Source organism: Netta rufina (genome assembly GCF_964035555.1).
Source record: "Netta rufina genome assembly, chromosome: 2".
NCBI lineage: Eukaryota > Metazoa > Chordata > Aves > Anseriformes > Anatidae > Netta > Netta rufina.
This window is the reverse complement of record NC_140124.1, coordinates 21,255,679-21,277,469: the sequence shown is the minus strand read 5'-3', so window position 1 is coordinate 21,277,469 and position 21,791 is coordinate 21,255,679. Positions and strand designations below refer to the sequence as shown.

Genomic DNA, 21,791 nt, shown 5'->3' with positions numbered 1-21,791 from the left:
GAGTAAAACAGCAAAGTGAAACACTTGGTTGAGCATCTTGAGGAGATAATGGTATCAAAAGCTAATATGTTTGCCACGTATTTAAATCTGAGGCTCCCCACATAGCTGAACAGCAGAGACAGTTTTTCATAACAAGTACATTGAGGTTAAAATCATGCCTTCACTATTAGAAGACAAACACACTGCAGTGGAAGGAGGATTGTATTTGGGCTAATAGTGTACGTGGCAACTGTTTCACCTACCTCTGGAAGGTTTCATTTGTGCTTTATGAATATTGTCTGTGTTATCCTCTGTAATGGTGGTACAAGAGTTTCCATGAGTGTTTCTATGTATTTCATTTATTTACAGGCTTTTGGAAGGATATAAACTGTGCTTTGAAAAATGCCTTCATTTGTGAAAGGCACAATTCAGCTTACTCAGGACTTGCTCCTACTGTACTTCTGCCTCTGGGAGGATGTCCTGAAACTTGGCTTTTGTTTCATAATAAGGTGAAGTAACAAATCTCAGTAGCTCTTAGCAGATTTGCTATAGGTAGAGAAAACAATTATCCCTTTTTATCCACTATATAAATGCTCTTATTTTATACAACAGTCTTTTATGTGGTATTCTAAAAGTGAATTTTCATGTTTTTTAAATCTGTATGTAAATCTCAAAAAAGTGAATTTGAATATTTTGTTATAATTTGGACCAGATTATCTTGAAGGTTTATGCAAAGCATCTGTTCCTGGAATGGATTGTGGGAGTTGCTCATTTCTATTCTATGAAATATTTGGGTGTCCACGTTGTTACCTTCATAGAATTATTAAGATTGGAAATATCTCCAAGATCATCTGGTCCAACCATCCCCCTACTACCAATGTCATCTCCTAAACTGTGTCCCTAAACTCCACGTCCAACCTTTCCTTAAACACCCCCAGGAATGGTGACTCCACCACCTCCCTGGGCAACCCATAAACTTTTGCAGTTTCTATATTTTTTTCCTGTTTATTTTAGATGTACTGTACAGAATTACTCTTCCATTATCCCAATGTATAATTGTAACCCCCTTTATCTGAGTGACACTGAACTGAAAATGTGAACACACTTTCCATACATAATCAGTTACCACATTTCGTCTTAAGTTGAGTAACACAAGCAGCAATTAAAGTTAAATTAAAAGTAAAAAACAAGCAAAAATTGTTTTCCAATAAGTCGAGCATAAGTATACTTGGACACATAGACACTAGAAAAACAAAACAAACAATAAAACAAAACTAAAAATCACTCCCACAAGGCAATCAATAGGAAAAGGATTACTTTTTCTTTCAAAGGAGAAAAAGAAAAATGTAGAAGCAGCATATGTCAGTTAAAAATATGTCCCTCAGAACATATGCAACTATGGAAAAAATTTTTACACCAGTATTAATAAAAAAAAAAAAAAAAGTGATACTAATATACTGTACAAAACAGCAGTTCTCAATGCTGCTTCATTCATGTTTAATGCTAACCTAAGCACAGGGTTTAGTAATGTCTGTGGCATACAATTGAAAGAACTTGATCTGAGAGTTATCTGTCCTAAGTAATAGTCTCAATCCAGAAATAGTTTGTCCTTCAAAAACTTTACTTTTCAGCAATGTGACCCCAAACCTCTATCTTGATTATCTGCTAAATGTTTCAGTAGCTTTGGGACGTTGAAAGCTCTGCATGTAAAATTCTGTTATTAGCTCTGTCTCCTTTTTGCTGGCTGAGTGGATTGGCATTTCAGCAGCTCCACAAATTGCTGCTCTTTGCATGCAGGGACTGGAACTGAATTAATCAAATCAAATTTAATTCGCTTTGACACCTGAAATTTTGCCTAATCCTTTATTCTCCCTACAGTGTTATAAAATATTTGGATCCAGAGAAGAAGAGAGACTGACTTGGCACTCTGCAAGAAGTGCTTGTATAGAATTAGGGGGAAATTTGGCCTCTATTCACAATGATCAAGTGCAAGGTATGAAATCCCAACCTTTTCGTGTTCGGTACAATGCCAGTAAATGTCACTAAAAACGTCATAATTATTAGCTAAAATTGTAACAGTGGCTGCTGCGACCAAATATAGTCCTTCTAGAGGTTAGCTTAGATATTTGAGCACTCTGAAGTGACATATCTCAACTACTTATTTTGCACTGGATCACAACATTCAGGTCCTGTATATACTGATGACGGTGCACAGAACCTCATAGCAATACTGGTCCTGGGGAAATAATTGTAAAATAAATCACATAGTGACAATAAAGATGAATACTCATGATTTCATTGCAATATAACCCCTCTTCGCGCTCCCCCCCCCCTCCCCCTTCCCAGTAGGTTAGGTTACTAACCTAACAGTAGGAGAAACCTACTATCCACATCCATTTAAAATCTTAGTGCCGCCTTTGTTTCCTCCTCACCCGTCCCTCTCCTGAATCCCTCTGACCTTCCCCAGCACCTTTCCTTTCCTATAAAACTCATTCTTTGAAGCCACTAAATGAGTTTTCCTGTGAAGGAAGACCCAGAGCTGCTTAATCCAGAGAGCAGACTAGAGTGAGCTATTATGGCACGTCTCATCTCTTGGCAAAACCATAGGGCGGAAAGAGCAGAAGGATCTGTTCCCTGTGGTTTTGGAAGGTAGGATAAATAGCAATGGCTTGAAATGGCCCCAGAAATTAAGGTTTGACAGTAAACAAACATCCATCAGAAATGACATATGGGCAGTTTATGCTACCTTTAGGAAGGTTGATTAATCCTTTGAAGTCCCTTCTAACCTTAATTCCTATAATATTTCTAAGAACACTGTGAGTAGCATTTTTATCTTAAAAACTATCCCTTTGATATTTTTAATAGATTGAAGATGCTTCTGTTAAATTACCCATTTTTAAATATCTTTTGTTTTAGCCTTCCTCACTTTCAATCTAAAGGATGTCTCCAGTGAAACTTGGATTGGATTAAATGATATTAATAATGAGGGCAGTTATCTGTGGACGGATGGAAGCTCTTTTGACTATTCACATTGGGCAAGACAATTCCCTTTTAGGGATACATATATTGAAGTTAATAGGAGGTATACTACAATACAGGTAAACAAAAACAAAAAAATCAGCAAGTGCATAGCTTAGATAATATCCTCTAACATAGTGTAACTGGCCTGAATTCTGAATTCTCTCTCAGCTAGGATCTCTACACTTTAATGTCTTTAAGTAGAAAAAAAAAAGAATAATATTTCAGAGATCAAGTCTTTAAAGATGTACCCAGTGATTAATAGGCCTGTTAAGAATATACATGTAAACTTATTGTCATTCCTTTGCAGAAATTTAGAACTGCAGAAAAATAATGCTCTACTATAATTACTGTTAGACTTATTTAGAATTATTAGATTTAGGAGATCTAAATGAAAACATTCTATTAATATAAAATATATTAATATGAAATACATTATATTAACATATTAATATCTATAACATATTAACTGAAAATACAAATTCTACTAAATGTGCTGGGTTTCTTATTTCATTTTATTACTTCTTCTTGACAGCATGAATCCAAATGAAAGTTCAACAAGTTAAGTATCGATTACCATAAACCGTATAGCAAAAATAGCTTTGGTGCACTTCAAGAAATTTTAATAATGTCACAAAATTTCTTACAGTAATCTGCCAGGGAAAATACATTGGCTTATGATGTAAACCATGATACATTTCTTTTCCAATAAATTATACAGTAGAACAAAAGAAAAGAAAAAAAAAAAAAAAAACAAAAACGAGAAGAAAGCTATTAATTTGGCCTCCTCAGAACTTCCTCTGTTAATTTGCCAGACATTTTATTCTTTATCTACTATAACTTTATTTTTCAATTTTTCCCTAGACTGACTGTATTGCCATGACAAAAAGATCTGTAAATGAAGCAAGGCGCTGGGAAAACACTGACTGTCAGCATAACAAAAGTTATGTTTGCCAGATGGACAGCAGTAAGTTTTATTTTTCACCTTCTTTTTTGGAAGACTTACTGAACAATGTGAGTGTACAAGTCCTTAGTTACAATTGCCTGTCTGTGTCTGTAGCAATTGGCGTGAAGGAAGCAGGGATCCTTTCCCAACTCAAGAATTCCAGATATGAAACCTTCTCTAGGATAAGAATCACAGAAAAGTTTTTGCTTTATGGCCTCTCCCCACCGACATACCTACCAGCATTCACAGAGTCTGAATACACCTACACTTCAGATCTGCATTTAGATCTGGTGCCTGCACATGACAAGTAGACGCTTTGAAGGCAGGATTCATCTCATCCTGAAGGATGAGCTTAATCTAACACAGGTTAGAAGACCCATGCCTTCAAAATCCTGTTTTTATCTGTTGACTTAAAAAGGAGTTTAGCCATCTGTGAGATAGTCAACAGGCCCAGATATATGTATCTGAATAAGGTGATTTTGTAAATGTAAATAGAAAGCATGGAGAAAAGTCCATCAGTAACACCCACCATAGGTACATAGGTATCTCAGCTAGCTTTACAATACAGCAAAAGCCGCCCCCACCTCCAGATATCAGCCCTTCTCTCTTACCAAAAACCCTTCCTCACACATATTCCCTTGGGAGGAGATTGTGTGTGTGTGTGTGTTAATTAAGGTCAGTTACACTGGTTATTTCATCACTCCCTAGCAATGTTTTTGTAACACAAGACTAAGGATCAGAAGGGCAAAAGCTTCAGTTTTCTTCACATATCCTCAGGGTGGGAGACACATCCGGAACATAGCTACACTGCAGACTCTGCAGGAAGAGAAATGGGAACTGCTAGGTAGCAAGTCATGTTCTGCAACTGAAAATACAGGAAGAAGGCACATCTGGGCCACATGCTTCAGGCTCTGTCCCATGCAAGTGCAGAAAGCTACACAAAGGCATCACTAGCAGAAACACTTTCCAGGGCATTCTCAACACCACATGAACATGTATGCCCTTTTTCTGTACCCATCATCATTTCTAGGTCTTCGTCTTCTCCTTCCACATTTAAGGCAGAATTATATATATATATATATATATATATATATATATATATATATTTCATTTTATTCTTCATTGAAAAGAAGAAGTAGAGTCTTCTTAGACTTAAATGAAATTTGTTCCTGTTGATTTGATCCCAAAATTGATCCTATTTTTAAACTCAAGTGGAATGGAGATTCTGCACCATGCTTTTACCTGCACTGCAGGAAGGGAACCTAGAGATAGGAGGAGAATTCCTGTGTGACGAGTATTCACATAATTTTATCTGGTGAGAGTGTATGTCTACAAACATGCACAACACTTCCTCTGCTTCTCCCTAATCTCTGAATGCACTATATATGCTATAGTTACAAACAATTCTCAGTTACCATTAAAGTGTGTCCTGCATTTTAAATACAAAATATTTTACTTGATGTTTATGTTGCCACACAATATTAATCTATTACTTAAAAGTTTTCTCCTCTTCCTCTCAAATCTATATCTCTTTCCTGCAGAGCCTGAACTCTTTCATTCCACAACTGCTCCAGATTTTGATTTCGTCCATTATAGTAACAGCAGCTATTTGATTATTCCTTCTAAAATGAATTGGGAAGAAGCAAGAAAAGCCTGCAAAGAGAAATCTTCAGATCTTGCCAGCATTTTAGATTATTACAGTAATATATTCCTGCTGCTGCAGGCAGTGCCATATGGAGAGCCCTTATGGATTGGGCTCAAAAGTAATACGGTAAGTTTAATAAGTTGAAGGGTGGTGTGGTTAAATGCTATGGCTGGATTACTATCAGAAGGGAGATTTGTAGCACAAATAGGGACCTAGGACTGGGGGGTCCATTTAACTTTATCCATCTTAAAATCATGAAACACCATCCCAGGCAGTGGAGAAGGATGGGAACCTCCGACAGCACTGGTGTCTTTGATAACTCTGGGAATCTTAGACACTTATATGAAACTACCTGGTTAACTTTTAGGTGACCAGCCTATGATCCAGGCTCACCACAACATTTGAGTGAGCATTAGCTTGTCAGCTCTGTGACTGAGTGCGAAAATGAATCTCAGCTTCTCTGATGAATTAAATTATCCAATGTACTTACATTACGTACTATCTTTACCGTACTTTATTGCATCTTTGAGCTAAATAAATTACATTGATATTAAAAATTAGTTCTTCCATCAGTAATGATTTTCTTTACTAGTGTTTTTTTTTTTTTTTTTCTTTCTTTTTTTACTAATTTTGTTTCTGCATTGATATATAACACAGCAAAATGTGTTTGAAACACAGTATCCCTATGGAGGCCTTGCAATAAATGCTTGATGTAGATCCTCCCAGTTGCAGAACTCCACAGGGGTTGTCTATCCAAAACAAATACTAGTGTTTAAGTACACTTAATATCAAAGTTGGCTGATATAACAGTTGTAGAAATGTGGTTTATAAAGCAGTCAAAATTCCATTGTGATCAAGTTTAGATCACCAGACATCATCTCACCAGACTTCTAAATAAATGAGCTGGCCCTGCTGGTGCAGGGTGAGACACTGAGCTTCTTCCCGTTCTTTGGGCAGTGATCTTTCTCTGATTATGCTGAGCTCAGCAGGAGCTTGTGTACTTGTCTTTTTGACACTTAAGGCTTCTGTTCCTGTGTTGTTCTTTTGCTCCTAAGAAACTTCCACTTTTCTGAGATTCTCATAGTAACAGCTGTGGTTTACTCCTGTATGTTTCTCCTGCAAACTGTACTTGAGCTTAGAGTCCTTGTTTGACAGCCAGCTTCAGAGCTCCAGTTCCCCTGAACTCTCTACAGGCTTTGTGTTCCTGGTGCTCATGTTACACTTTGTGGTGACCTGACTCTTCTGCAACAGTGATTCTACCTCACAACATTGCCCAGCAAGGGACTGAGTGCCAGAAGTACCTGGGAAGCCCCATTTAGCTTTCAAAAAACCTTCATGGGTGGTGTTCTGCTGTTGTACTTTTACATTGCTTTTACATATTAATCAAATTAGAATTTGATTAATGTTCTAACAGGGCTTGCACAGAAATACAAACTGAGCTTCTAATATCACTGCAAGAAGGTGCATTTTATAAATCAGCTTATCTGAGTTTACCGTGTAGAAAAAATATATTAAAAAGTCTGTTTCAATTTTAGGGTTACGGATATTACAGATGGACTGATAAAAGGAAAATTGATTTTTCTAATTGGCACTACGGAGAACCAAAAGAGAAAATAGCCTGTGTCTACCTAGATGTCCATGGGACCTGGAAAACAGCACCTTGTAATGAAAAACATTTTCCTGTCTGCAAAATATCTGAGGGTAAGATGATTGATGCATGATGACATTTGGTTTTAAGGAAGAAATCTTGATGGATCTGTTTCAACTAAAGTACATATCTTTAAGTAAATATTACAGAATAATAACCCCGTGTGTGCAGTGTCAATACCTTTGTTTTGCATGAACAATGTTTTATTTTTAAGAAGTTGTTATTCATGGGCAAAGATCCTGCCATTTTATTGGACTCGGGTGATAAATGCAGTAGGATTTCAATGCTGCAGGCAGACAGGAAACACAGATTGTGAGAATACTAAACTTTTTACTACTTTAGAGTATAAAACATGAAACTTTTTGCTGACAGAGATTTTGTGAGAAGGATTAGAGCCAATAAAGCCCATGAAATATAAAATAATTTTTGTTCCTTCAATGTAAGTAGTGTTCAATAACAGCTTCACTGTAATTGTATTCTAAAAACTGGGGAAAGGAGGACTAGTTATGTTTGGTTATTAATGAAATAGGAAGTCTGGTGACTGCTGATCATGTATGACAGTATTAGAAAAATAAAGTCTGTTATAGGCTGAAACAAAAGTTCTTAATTCACAGTGTTTCTATGGACTTCACAGAGGAATACTACAAATTAAAACACTACAGGCAAACTCTAGGATGGGAACTTTTTGTCCTTCATTTGTCCTAGGTCAACTGATGTTAGCTGTAGTAACAGAGTTAATGGAAATTCAGAGATTCTTTTGAGCTGTTTTAGTGTAGTTCAGCTTTAATTTCTTCTCCAGGACATGTTCTAAGCTTTATCTCCATTCATTTGCAACTTTCATTTTACTTTAAAATGTATGTACTGACTGAAACTGTACTCGCTGTTTCACCCCATAATGTCATTGATTGTGGGAAAATGTGAACCTTCTACACAAATATTCAATGAGCTTCCAATTATTTCATGTATTGTCAAACTGCTTAGAAACTTTATGTAAGAATTATCTCAAGGAGAATATTAGATTGGAAATTTCCTTAGTTATTTATGATTTGTGTTGTAACTCATTAAAAATCAAATTATTTGAAACTCTTGAGGGTTTTCTAGTTTTCTAGTTTTTTTATTCTTTTTACTGTATCTCTTATTTGTATGGAGTTGACAGTCATAAGAAATAACTGAAATTAAAAAACCTGAACACCCATATATTCTTTGGGCAGCCCACGTTTCATTTAACTGGTAACACTGAAGAGTTCAGGCTAATATTGAACTGCTTAGCTGCAACTGAGCAGTTCTGCTCCTTGTCACTCTCCTCATAGTCACCGATAATTCTAGCAATTCAGAATACTTAGAATACTTTAAGTAGTTTTAAGAAAAGTTTGTTTGTTTGTTTGTTTTATTTTTTATTATAAACTCGATTTCATATCTGAAAAACTGCAGTGCCTATTGAATGAAAGCATCCATAATATCACATTTCTTTTAGGTATACTTCCTTCTGATCTGCCACAGGATATTGGAAAATGTCCTGAATCTGATCACATAGCTTGGATTCCTTTCCGAAGCCACTGCTATTATTTCAATGCCAATGAAATGAGCTGGGCTCAGTCTGTGACTCAATGCATTCGGTCAGGTAATTAGTTTTACTCAAATGGAATTTCAATCTTGACATAGAAAAGAAAATCACATTTAAAAAGTCTTGAAAACTACTGCAATTTCTATACATATGTGTATATACGTATGTACACACATATGTATATATGCAGATTTAAAAAGAAGTCAGTGTCTCTTTTCCACCATTGATGCTGTTTGGTTTTCACTTATACTGAAATAAAGGTGATCAGATTTTTGTTTTGTTTTCTTTCTTTTTTTTTTTCCTTCTTTTTCTCTTTTGTGTTTTTCTTTTTTTTTTTCTTTTTTTTTTTTTTTCCCTTACCAGCTGTGCTTAGTTCTAACACTGTAATATTTGCTTACAAATATATATGTTATATTTATTCACAAAATTTCTACTTTTAGTGAGATTTTAAAGTGGGTGAACTTCTTTCTGGCCATATCTCTTCTTTTCTGTATATCTTCCTATGCAAGGACAAAAGTAAATGTTATAATAGCAATCACTTATTTTTAACTCAGGCTGTGTGATCTGAAAAGGATTGCAAGTACTGCCTGACAGCCCTTGCTTTACCAGCGATGGGCTCCCTGGCAGCCTGCAGAGCCAGGGGAGGGCAAATGCTTTCCTCCCTCCTCTTGGAGGTGTCTGGACCTGGCCAAGACCATGAGCTTTGTCCGTCTTCCACCCACACTGGTGAATTGTCTGGTAGCCAGGTACATCATCCATGTCTTCAGAAGGCTGTGAAAAAGAAAAAGAAACATTATGCTGTCCAAATTAAATGTGTCCTGTTTCACGTCATTAGATCCTCTTAGCCCTCTTCCTCCAGCACTTCTAATTTGCAAACACTTTCAGAAAAATTAATACTAGTTTGAATTACAAACATGCTTGCTGTGCAGTTTTACCTGCTACATAATAACCTGTCAAGGCCATGAAGAAGAAATAAATAGCGATCCATAATAACCATCCATAACAAAAATATTATCCAAGCACTTGAAAAATAATGTGCTCTTTTATTATTTTTTTTTTTCCTGGTGTTTAAAAATTGCCATCCTTATTGTGCTTTCATGTTTTTTATTACAGACTCACAGTCTGTGCTTTAAGCAGTCTCTGCTTAAACCCTTGCTTACTCCTACTGTCAGGAAGGACTTTTTATAGTTAATCTTGTCCTATGTCAAAGGCTGAAACTTTGGCTGACTTCTGCAGCAAGGCATATCTCCAACCATCTTCTGTTTGTTTTCTTATGTGTGATAGGTGGCACCTTGGCTTCTGTAGAAGACTTGGCTGAATCAAACTTTCTAGCAGAACAAGCAGACTTATACACAAGCAAGACCAGTGGCTTTTGGATAGGAATATACAGAAATGCAGATGGTAAATATTTGTATTTCTACATATAATCACAAATAGGATTCATGAAATGAACAGAAATACAATGTATTGCTGCTTTTGAGGAACTAATTCAAGGTAAAAGGTAGTTAAAACCAAACAAAAATAGATTTATAGCATATTAATTTAAAAACTCTTGAAAGTGTATGGGTTTATCCAATAGGTGTGAAAGGCTGTAGAAAAGAAGTCAGCTTGGCTTCAGTTATGGATCTTGGCTATTCTCTGGATCCACCAGAGGGGATGCGCCTTCTTGCCAGCATGGGCACTGCCTCCATTCCAATATTTTTATTGTATATCTGGTTTAGTAGCAAAGGTGTTGGGAATGTTTTGCCTCAAGAGGCAAAGCACAAAAGACACTATTCTATGGGAATGTAGGATGCAATGTGTAATTGAGACAATGATTGGGCCTCATTCCTAAATTCCACTGATTGGGAAGTGCTGTAATCTGTGACAATTTTGCACAGCTGCTAATTGGCTGCCATGTAACCAAGACTTCACGGAAGATACCTATCCCTGACGCATACCATTGATCATTCCCTCTATCTTTATCCTGGCGATGGGTCTCCCACTCCTGGTCGGTGAGAAGGCAATGCCCTCCCTGTTTGCTTTGTGCTCCAGTTGGGAATGCATCTCAGCAGGCCCCACCTTCTCCTGGCCAGGCAGTACCCATTGGTGGGTGTCTGTTGGAGCTCCATCACACTTCTCTGAATGGAGAAAATTAGGCTACTGGCTACCAGAGAAATCATCCAGTAAAAAACATGTAACTGCAAAAAACAAACAAACAAACAAACAAAAAACCCAACAACAACAACAAAAAAAAAAAAAAAACAAAAAAAAACAAAAACAAACAAACAAAAAAAAACAAAAACAAAAACAAAAACAAAAACACAACATTAGTTTCAGCCCACAATGATTCAGAAAGGATTTTTTTTTATGATTCTGTTTAACTCATTGATAATTCAATATTTTTATTTTAGAGCTTATGCTAAACATAAATGTTTTAATTTTAAACAAGTGTATTTCAAGCTTTGCAATAAAAGTTCCTTAATTTTCAGCAAGTGCTGCTGAAAAAAGAATTTAGAAGGTCAAAAAAAAGAAAAAGTCTAATTCTACTTTGAAAAGTAGAACTCTAGAACGCTAGAACTCTAGAGAACTATAGAACTATAGAACTCTAGTTCTGTTTGAAAGTATAGTCCACTAGACAAGAAAACACGGAGATATGTAAATTAAGTGTTATGATTAGCAAATCCATAAATCATAAAGCTGAAATGCAATTATATTTTTTTTAAGATGAGAATTGAGAGAAATAAAATGCATTAGAAAATCACAACAGAGGGGATTTTTGAAGAGGAAAAATAACACTAGTGAAGATCTTTGATGTGAAACTATTAGTATTGCTACTAACATTTGCACCACCAGGGCCGCTGCTTTGGCAAGACAACAGTGCCTTTGACTTTGTCAACTGGGGTGAAGAAGGGCCCTCAATGGAACAGCTTGATTACTGCGTGCAACTGTCTGCCTCCTCCGGGTACTGGAGTGCCATTCCTTGCTCTTCTGAAAAAGGGTTTATTTGTAAGAAACCAAAGAGTAAGTGACTTGTTTAATAATTGCTTTTGATGGTTATGGCTTTATTTCAGTAGTAATAATATAATATCTTTACTACAAAAGACCCACAATTTATGTCAAATAAAATGCTCTATTTACAGACTTATCCTATCACTTGTTTCAACATTCATCCAAAAATATTACAAATACATAGAGCTGTATGTACTGTTCATGTTTTATTACTTTATAACTTCAGATTTTCTCACATTCTGTAATGAATATTCAATTAGTAACCAAAGATTATCAATGTTTTCCGGAAAATGTTTAAGCTCCTCTGTGGTTTTTCTCCCTTCCAACATGCACACGCATTTTCCTGGTAACATTAATTCCTGTTCTATGGAACAAGAGTTGCATCAATTATTTGCTTTTCTTCCTCTTGCTGCACTGTTACATGCTGTTCCAGCAAGAGATGGATGAAACAATTTCATTTAAATAATAACAGAACGGAAGCAGAATCCAGAGCACGTATAGTGACCTTTGAAAATAGTTGAAGTGTTTTGGTTAGCATTTATTTTTTTAATGTTGTGTTTCTGTGTAACTGAGGACCATCTGCTTTGGTCAGGAAGTAGAAATATCAGAATATAGTGAGCCAAGCAGCCATGTGGTATTTTTGAGTTCAACTGTTAATTTTGAAAAAGATTTATTTATTTATTTATTTAAAGTACAATTTCCTGCCCTATTTCGCAACCCCCAAGCTTCAGCACATTTCTGAGGTTCTGTCCTTTCTCCTAGCAGAGCAAAGCTGCAGCTGGTGTGGCAAACAGCTGTACATGCTTTGGTAGTGGCACAGCATTTTCTGAAATGGAAAATTCCTCTTTTAGGGCAACTTCTAGTTTTCTTTGTGTAGGTAGAGAAAAAGACATTAGAGGAAGATAATGCCTTGTTACCAGTTATATCAGAAAGCACAAACTCAGGATCTACACATAATTTGTTTTGAGGGTTTGATTAGGAGTGGTCCTTAAGTGCCGTGCCAAAGTGCTGATAATATTCCCTTAATATTCCCTTGACACCAGGCTCTCCAGCAGAACATTCTTTCTGAATAAGTACCCTTAACAACACAGCGAGCCCTGCATCCTCCCAAGGGACAATTTAACAGTTGTATTTCATCCTTGCCCATGAACAGGCCAGAGCTTAATGTCGTGCTGTGCTTCTGCTGTGGCTGCACAGCTCCTTTTGCTTGCTGCACTGAAATGCTCAGGCCATAGGCCGGCTTGCACCCAGCTTGCACTGTCCAGTGTGCAGAGAAATATCTTGCAGACAGCGCCCTCTTTGCACAGCTGGGAAAAACTTCATAAGAAAGCTTGAGTTGATAAATGTTATTACAGATGCGAATGGATTACAGTGAATTAAAAATCTGCTGGGTCTCAAAGGAACCGTGTACTGTACAGGAAAATTGTCCTATAGCCTTAGCATTTGATCAAGTTGTTCCCATCTGCTGATGTGCAGACCCAACAATGACAAGATTTATCAGCCAGAGGGGAAGGGAAAGCCAGCCTGATGCAGTCAGGAGCTATCTGTGCTTGGAGATTATTTGGTTACTAATAAAGAGTCAAAAAGGAGGCTTTGAAATGCAAAACATTGTAGTTTCATACGTTGAATATCAGGTTGAAATCAATCACACATTTTCATTATTAATTTAACAAATGTGTTTCTAGAAGATGCGTTAAAGTAACCTTGGTGTGTAGGTTACCAGATCTTTAGCTGAAAATGGTCTGTCAGGATGGGAATGCAATTTTGACGAAACATCTGTCTTTCTCTTTGACAGCTATTCTTAAAGTAACTGCAAATATGAAAGGTAGGCTTTATTTTTCCTTCCCAATAACTTCAAAGTGACATGTAAACAAACACTTGTATTTTTTAATGTATTGAATTTATGAAATTATGATTTTTGTAATTTCATATGATTATGATTTCATGAAATATAAAATTTATGAAATATATATATATTTGGTTTATATATTTATTTATATGTTTTTAGTTTACTTAGTTGCCATTGAATTAATTGCCATAATGATTTAGCAGTACCTAGAAGACACACACAGCATCCCAAGAAAACTAAATGCTTCAGTAAACTGATCACCCTCTCTTTGCTCCTTCATATGCTCTAATGTCTGTGAGGGGGCTGACACACAGACACCGCGATAGATTTTTAATACAGCTCTCATCCTAAAAAAGCATGTGAGCGTATTTACACCTTAACAACCACAGCTTCTTTGTCAACTTCCTATACTTGCCTCAAGAGAGCAGTTGAAGAAGGCCATGTTGGAAGTTATATTCCACTTCCTTCATAAACATGGGTTCCTGATTAACACCACAGTAACTAAGGGGAAAATTAGTCCAGTAGTCTACATATTTTTGGCTCTAATAGGCACGCTTCTAATAACTTTGTATTTATTTACAGATGCCAAAAAAGACAAAGAACATGGTCAGAGCACTGTTTGGATACTTACTCTGGTCGTCATCATTTTAGTAGCGATGGGTTTCATGGCTTATTTCTTATTCAAGATCAAAAACCAAAGTGAGACTCAACGAGCAGTGAGGCAATATAGCACACTGCTAGAGCACAGCAGTAACCTACCTGGAGGAGACAATGATAATGATCCTGCCAGCAACAGAGAAAAAGATGAACACAGCATCATCTAATGTGATTACATAGCTAAACTGTAAAGTCGAGCTTAAAAAATGATTTAGCCAGAACAAAAGAAGTCATAGTAAATGTTACATACACCAGCTTACATTATGAACTAAAGTAGCAATTATTCCTTTTGTATGGATTAAGGACTATTGCTCTATGCTTTTCAAGATATTCTCTCAGGACTAAGACTCAGAGTACTGTGTAAAATCACTAATTAAACAAGCATGACAAATAGAAGATCCAGTGTGTATCTGGAGTTAAAAGATATGGATCAATAACCTAGTGTTTGGTTTTTTTTAGAGATCTGTGGCACCATCACACACAGAACAAAGTACAGATACACATTGAGCGTTCGACACCACTCAGCCCCAAAGCCTGCCTTTTGAGAGTGCATACTGATACTCAAATGAAATGGTGTTTGGAATAACCAGAGATTTACATGAATTGCTTTCCTCCATTATCACACCTTTATTACACACTAAACAAATAAAATTGCCATAATATTGTAACTTGCCATATTGCCTTTCTTGTCATAATATTGTAGCTATAAGTGAAATATTTGTCCTTCATTCATGGAGTTTCAGAGCTTCAATTTAGATTAGTGATATTCTTTGACAATGGATATTTTGCATCAATTAAATATTACATTATATCAATAAAGGATCTATATCTTACATAATAATACTTCAGTGCTGTTGAATTAGCATGCTAATGCTCAACTGTGTTATATGGATTGGTGACCAAATGAGTCATGTACATTATAAGATTATAAGGAAACACAGAAACATGAACAAGGCATATGAATAAAAATAAATGTAAATAAACTATAAAATAATGTGAATGCCAAATAAAGCTGGAAGAATCCTTTCCTGTTTTATTTCACTTGACACCTCATTTTTCTTTGCCTTCTCTTAACCTCCAACTCTCTGACAATTCAACTCATGATAGGACATTGTATTCATGCTTAACCTCAGATGGTTCGGGCCAGTAAGGCAGTGGGGCAAAGAACAGCATCTTGATAGCGTATCATGTGTACTGTGCTGTTTGTTTATTCTATGTTGTCTACACAAGACTGGGAAAAAGAAAAAAAAAGAAAAAAAAGAAAAAAAAAAGAAAAAGGAAAAAAAAAAAAGAAAGAAAGACCTTAAGGAGGTCCTCTGGTAAAAACAGACCCTTAAAAAGTGCATAGAAACTGTACAGGTGAGGTTGTTGGGAAGGAGAGATTCATATGATGTTGGATTGGTGGTTGATGGATATTGAAGTCAAGAAGAAAATATTTCAGAGGACAGGAAATGAAGGGCATTCTGTGCTCAAACTATTTTTACTGTCGGTCCTCTTGATCTTACAATTTTTTATTTTCCTTCATGTAAGTTAGAAAACGTACCAATGTTTATGTTTTTGTAAATACTGACATTGAACTGAATCCAGCACTCTTTGGTGGCTAGTGATAAAGCCAAGGCAAATGAAGAGTAAACAGAAAAACAAAACCATAAATATAACAACTAATAACATGATTTATAATTTTGATATTTTGATAGCTGATATCGTTAACACAGTTCTGCAAGACCCTATATTCTGTAAATGGATTTCATCAAGTCTTACATAAAGTGATGCATCATTCTTGCAGAATATACTAGGGGATTTGTTTTCATAATAAAGTTATGAAAACTGAGACAAAATTCTGAAGGTAATTTTTGCTGAATATCTTTTTCCTTCAAAACAAATAATGTATATTTTTTTTGCCACATAGCTAGAATTGATTTCTGCTTAAGAAAGGGCTACAGCTTTTTTTTTTTTTTTTTTTTTTTGTTGTTGTTTTTTTTGAGAATATTTCTTTTTGCTTGTCTCACACATGGTGCAAAGAATGAATTTTAAGCGTTAAAATTCATTCATATTTTATGTATTAAGTAATTCTGAAAGGTAGTTTTCAATCTGTTTTGTTGTCAAAATCATCAATTAACAGAAAGATTTGTACAGATTTGTCTAATTTGCATTGGTTCGCCTGAGTCAAATTCACATGAAATTATGACACAATAGTGTCACCCATTGATAACCTGAAGAAGACAAAATGAATGTATGTACATAGTATTCTCTTTGTCAACTTTCCAACCAAAATTAAATCATCTTGTTCCAGTTAACTTTTCACACTGTGATAGTTAACACTGCTTGGCAAGCCAAATTAAATACATCCTTTATTGCAGTGACCTGCTATATATACCTGCATATATCTGTATATCTGGTCAAGAACTTTTTTTTTTTCTTTCAGTTTCACAGGCATGAGATTTAAAGTAAATACCCCAGAGAAGAAAAATCAATAATTAAATAATAATAACAACAACAACAATAACAATAAAAAATAGCAGAACTATGTCAAACTGTTCAAACTTAGTCACTTGCATCTGAATGGAAGGAAACAATTTTCAGATGCAAAGTTTAAATTTTGTAATCGTTTGTAGAATTCAAAATACCACACGTGACAGGATATTTCCTTATTTACAGCCCAGAGTTTTCTCTTTCAATTAAAACTCTCCAAGGAAGTGTTTTAGAAGGACCCAGCACCAACAACTCTTTTTGGATCATTACTTCAACAATGAATTTCTGTTCATCTTTTTGTGAATAAGAAGAAAGGAATGAAACCCTTGACTTTTTCTACAGTCTTAGTTTTCCTCTCTTTCGTTCATATTGCTTTTCAGACACTCGGTGAGTTTCATTCTTTATCCTCTGCAAAAATACATGTGAAAGTGGAAGCTTTTGTTCTCTTGCTCATTTCTTAAGCTCTTTAAGATTTTCATGCAGCTTGATTATCCTTTATTTCGTATTCATCCTAACTGGAGTTACGATCAATACAGATAGAGATATTAGTTCACTTTTAAAGAGAAAGGAAAAGTCTGGATAAGACAAAGCTAAGAGTCAGAAGTCAAGACAGTCATGCATTCAGCTAATGATTTCTTTTGGATGCATCTTAATTACTGGTTATGTCTATTATGTGAAGTAAATGGAAAGAGTTGTGAAAAATAAGAAAGTGTAAAGAATGAAAGAGTGCTTTATGTGTATATCCTGTCCTTAGGATGACAATGTGTTAGAAGCAATGGAGTCTGTGCTGTAATATTGGGGCAACTGAAAAAATATTGTAAAGGTCAGAGTCAAGAATGGCCCAGGAATAACCACTGCAACCTTTACTGTAAGGCAAAGAGATGCAGTGAATGCTCTGTAGCTGACTGTGAACAGACTTCAGCTGGCTTTCCCTTTTGACATTAAAATAGTGATAAGGTTCAAGGATATTTTCCCTATCCATCCTTCAATTCATTAAATTTGTGGAGGATCAGGATATGAATTACAGCTTCTGAAAGCAGATACTGTGTCATGTGAGCTGTGCCAGCACCAGCCAGTGAAAAAAGGGTGCCTACCCTGCACTCTGCCAGATCACATGGGCCAACCCCATGTGATGGCCCAACCACAAGCATCACAATTATTAGTGAGAATTCCTATTATTAGACCCAATATGATTCAATTATGAGGGCAATGGCTGAAATTTTGTATATTACACTTTGCACTTAAGTAGTAAGCTGTAATAATTAAAAGATTTAATATAAGTTAAAACTTATAAAATCTAAACTTATAACTATAAAAAACTAAAACTAAACTAAAGGAAAGAAGAAACTGTGTTGTAATTCTGAATCCAGATTTGAAGAAGTGAAACTTTCATAAATTACAAAGTTGTTAAAAATACACTGGACCTTCTGTGGAGAGAGAATATTAAACACAGATATAACAAGAATTGTCATAAATACATTAATCAAAATTTCTCCAGCACTTTCTATTCTGCTCAAAGTTCGACACTGACAGTGCCCCTAACATCCTGTCCCTAGCTTAGGAATTTACTTTAATGTTTGGAAGGGTATTGCATATTCTGTTGTGCTGTTACTCTTGGGCAAATAGAAAGATGTTACAGGAATGTACAGACACATGCCTGGTATCTCTATATACTGCCCAGTATTGGTTCTTGTAACAATTTCTGAGTGATTTGGTTGTGTTTATTTGTATTGATTTCTGATGATAAATGAATTACTAAGAGGATACTAGAAGAGGGCAAGGTAATAAGTCATCATTTTTCATCCTTAAAAAACAAACAAACCCCAAACAAACAAAAAAAAATCAAATAAACAAAGGTCATGTGAAAAACAAACAAACAAACAAAACAGAACATGTCAATTACAGAAGGCAAAGGTCAAATAAACTTAACTTATTAGCTTTATTAACCACAAATATAGTCTGGTGGAAATGTATGTGCAGGAAGTGATGGCAGACCTCTGAATATTCAGTGAGGCCTCTTTTAGAAATCTTGAAAGAAATGTATATTTCATCATGGATGTGGAAAAATAAAATCCAGTATACTCATGAAAATTCCATTGTACTGATGATATTTTTGAAGCTACGTCATAATATAATTTATGTATTGTTATTGCTCTGCACTATATTTATATGAGATGCATTTATTTTTCCTTACCAGAAAGAAAGAAAAGGCTTGAAAATGCTGTCTGATGTGACAAAAGTGACTCAAATTTTGTCTTCTGACATGAGTCAGGAGATTAGCATAGAATTGTCAACAAAATACATCTCTCTCCTTACAAGGTCCCTCATAATATGTTCACCATAAATACATTAATTCTGATTATTTTTTTTACAGATGATAAAATATTTTTAATATACAATGAGGATAGCAAACAATGCTTAACTGCTCAGAGATCTCATGAAGTCACAACAGCTGCTTGCAACAAAAATAGCGAATTACAAAAATACAGATGGGTGTCTGACCAGCAGGTGATGAGCATGGCATTTGCACAATGTCTGGGAGTGCCTTACAAGCAAGACCAGGCTAAAATTTCTTTGTATCCCTGCAACAAGAAAAGTGAATTCCAAAAATGGGAGTGCAGAAATGCAAGCTTGGCAATCCAAGGGGAAAATTTGTTTCTCAGTGCTGGCAAAAGGAGAAAAGACAATATTGTACTGAACAAGGTGTCAGGTACAACAAATAAATGGAAGATCCATGGAACCAGGGATGACTTGTGTTCTCAAGGCCATGAAGGTAATGTTTGAAGATTAATCCTGACAGTGTCATGTACTCACTTGTTTGCCATCACAGACTTCTTTTATTTCTGCTCCCCTTAGTCTTAGCAGCTGTTCCCCCTGAAGCAATGTTGGATGATCAGTTCACACACTCAGGCTGCCATTCCTCCATCCAGAGATGCAGAGGTGCTTGGCTACAGAGTGAAAAAAAAAAAAAAAAAAGTCATTTTTTTCTTCTATTTCTTTACTTTAAATGCAAAGGTGGATCTAAGTTATTTTAGTGATTAGCTTTATTCTAAGCACTTTATTTAATTAAACAAGCTTAATTAAATAAACTAAAGCAATTTACTAGTACTAGTGAAATTGTATTATCATTCTTGGATGAAAGACAAAAATCCTTAAGGTTTTTACCAACAGTAAACATAAGGAAATAATTCTGTACATGCTACCATTCTGTTACACAAGATATTTTCAGAAAATAGAGATTCCTATACGTATATTATCATTTCTCTTTTGTCCCCTCAGATCTGTTTACACTGCTAGGAAATGCCAATGGAGCTCCATGTGCCTTCCCTTTCAAGCTCCATGGTAAATGGTACACTGGGTGCACGGCTGCTGGCCGGTCAGACGGCTTGCTCTGGTGTGCAACAACACCTGACTTCGAAGTGGATCACTTGTACGGATTCTGTCCAACAGTCAGTAAGTCTCAAATGCTGAAATAGGTGTTATCACACAGCATTGTTAGGTAAATACATCAATACTGAAATGCTGTTACAAACATGGAAAGGAAAATTCTTGTGGTGGCTTTATTTTACTAAAAGATGTGTTGCCATGACATAACCTTCCTTACAGAAGAAACAAAACACATCTCCTGTGAGTCTACAGTCAAACTGAAGTTGTCTGGGTATGTCCATCAGTAGTTAATACCTGAGAAAATACCAATATGTTTTAAATATGACCACATTTAGCCAAATCTCAAAAAAGAGATGCTACTCACAGTCTATAATTTTCCATACCTCATTGCTATTTGTGGTAACGGTAGTACAACTGTCTCCATCCATGCAAATCTCTATTCTGCGCGACAATATTGGTCTACAGTCCATGGGAAGGTAGTTTGTTTTCTGAAAACAAAAAGGAATAAGATTGGTTCACAGGTCTTACTGGAAGAGCTGCATCATCAGCCTTTCGCCTGTAAAGTTTCCCACGTGATGGCTTCTCCCTTGCTTTGCTTCATGCTACACTGAAAGCCAACAGATAAATGTATGTGCATCTGAGAACAGACTTTGAAGGACAGCAAAATATAGTGTTACTGAAAATAATGAAAATACTGCCTAATATTTCAGTGTTATACCACAGACTCATTTTTCAATCAAATTTGTCATTTTGATAGATAGGAGAAACAAGGTTCAGCTCATAATCAGCCAACAACCACCACCATCTTTTTCACTGACATTACTGAAGATGACTACCTGGTGCAATATTACACACAATAGCTTAAAAGAGGCAAAACACCCTCCCTGTACAAACTGGGAAACAAGAAGTATTTGGCATTATATAATTCTTGGACATTGTCATCAATACCTGGGTCTACAATTCAAAATGAATATTAAATATTGAAATGGATTAGCAAGAAAGAAACACAATAGAAAAATAGGGAAGTGTTTTGTTTGTTTGTTTGTTTGTTTGTTTGTTTTTTGTTTTTGTTTTTCTCTGAGGAATGGTTCAAGAAATCCAAATTATTTTCCTTAACAAAAGAAAAATCTAAGGGAAGTTGTAATCACAGTGTATTAGCAAATACCCAGAGATCAGTTTTGCTAAGAAAAAGCTCCCAGAAGACAATTTCTAAGTTCTAGTGACCCACAAAGAGTAGAAATAGGATGTACAAAAAAAAAAATAATAAAAAAAAGATGACATAACTTAAAGAGTAAAGTTTCCATCATTGAAAATCTTTGCATTTCAGCTGTATTTCAGAGAAGAATTAATTCAGATATAGCTTATGAGCTTCTGAAAATCTGAAAAGATTTTCAGAGTAGATAATGGCTAAGGTGCAGTTTTGCTTTACTGATTTATTTATTTTTTTTTAACCTGAAGAGTATCAGATTTGGCAGAAAATTTGTAAATGAAGGATGAAAGATCATCTCTGTTAATGTCAATAGCAAACCCTCTTTTACTTAATAAAGAGCACACTACCTGAAAAGTATGGGTTTTAGGGGTTTAGGTTTGTTTAGAATGATCTAATTTCACGAGTAAATTTGTAGTTAAATTTTC

The 21,791-nt window shown here is 35.5% G+C and overlaps 2 protein-coding genes across 2 annotated transcripts in view; both read left to right on the top strand.

Annotated features, from left to right (window-relative positions):
* LOC311207140 (macrophage mannose receptor 1-like) overlaps nucleotides 1–14,974 on the top strand; it is a gene marked incomplete at its 5' end in the record, with an annotated part of 34,995 nt that extends 20,021 nt beyond the window's left edge. The window contains 11 exons of the mRNA XM_084283040.1: nucleotides 349–488; nucleotides 1,858–1,972; nucleotides 2,896–3,077; nucleotides 3,862–3,964; nucleotides 5,485–5,714; nucleotides 7,124–7,289; nucleotides 8,711–8,857; nucleotides 10,085–10,201; nucleotides 11,636–11,803; nucleotides 13,587–13,616; nucleotides 14,223–14,974. Of these exons, the coding sequence (XP_084139166.1) occupies nucleotides 349–488; nucleotides 1,858–1,972; nucleotides 2,896–3,077; nucleotides 3,862–3,964; nucleotides 5,485–5,714; nucleotides 7,124–7,289; nucleotides 8,711–8,857; nucleotides 10,085–10,201; nucleotides 11,636–11,803; nucleotides 13,587–13,616; nucleotides 14,223–14,464 (1,640 nt within the window). The 3' untranslated portion in view covers nucleotides 14,465–14,974. The remainder of the gene's footprint in view (nucleotides 1–348; nucleotides 489–1,857; nucleotides 1,973–2,895; nucleotides 3,078–3,861; nucleotides 3,965–5,484; nucleotides 5,715–7,123; nucleotides 7,290–8,710; nucleotides 8,858–10,084; nucleotides 10,202–11,635; nucleotides 11,804–13,586; nucleotides 13,617–14,222) is intronic.
* A 2,112-nt stretch (nucleotides 14,975–17,086) lies between these two features.
* Nucleotides 17,087–21,791, top strand: part of LOC311206607 (macrophage mannose receptor 1-like) — a gene marked incomplete at its 5' end in the record, with an annotated part of 34,318 nt that continues 29,613 nt past the window's right edge. Inside the window, 3 exons of the mRNA XM_084282059.1 lie at nucleotides 17,087–17,156; nucleotides 19,144–19,542; nucleotides 20,049–20,222. Of these exons, the coding sequence (XP_084138185.1) occupies nucleotides 17,087–17,156; nucleotides 19,144–19,542; nucleotides 20,049–20,222 (643 nt within the window). The remainder of the gene's footprint in view (nucleotides 17,157–19,143; nucleotides 19,543–20,048; nucleotides 20,223–21,791) is intronic.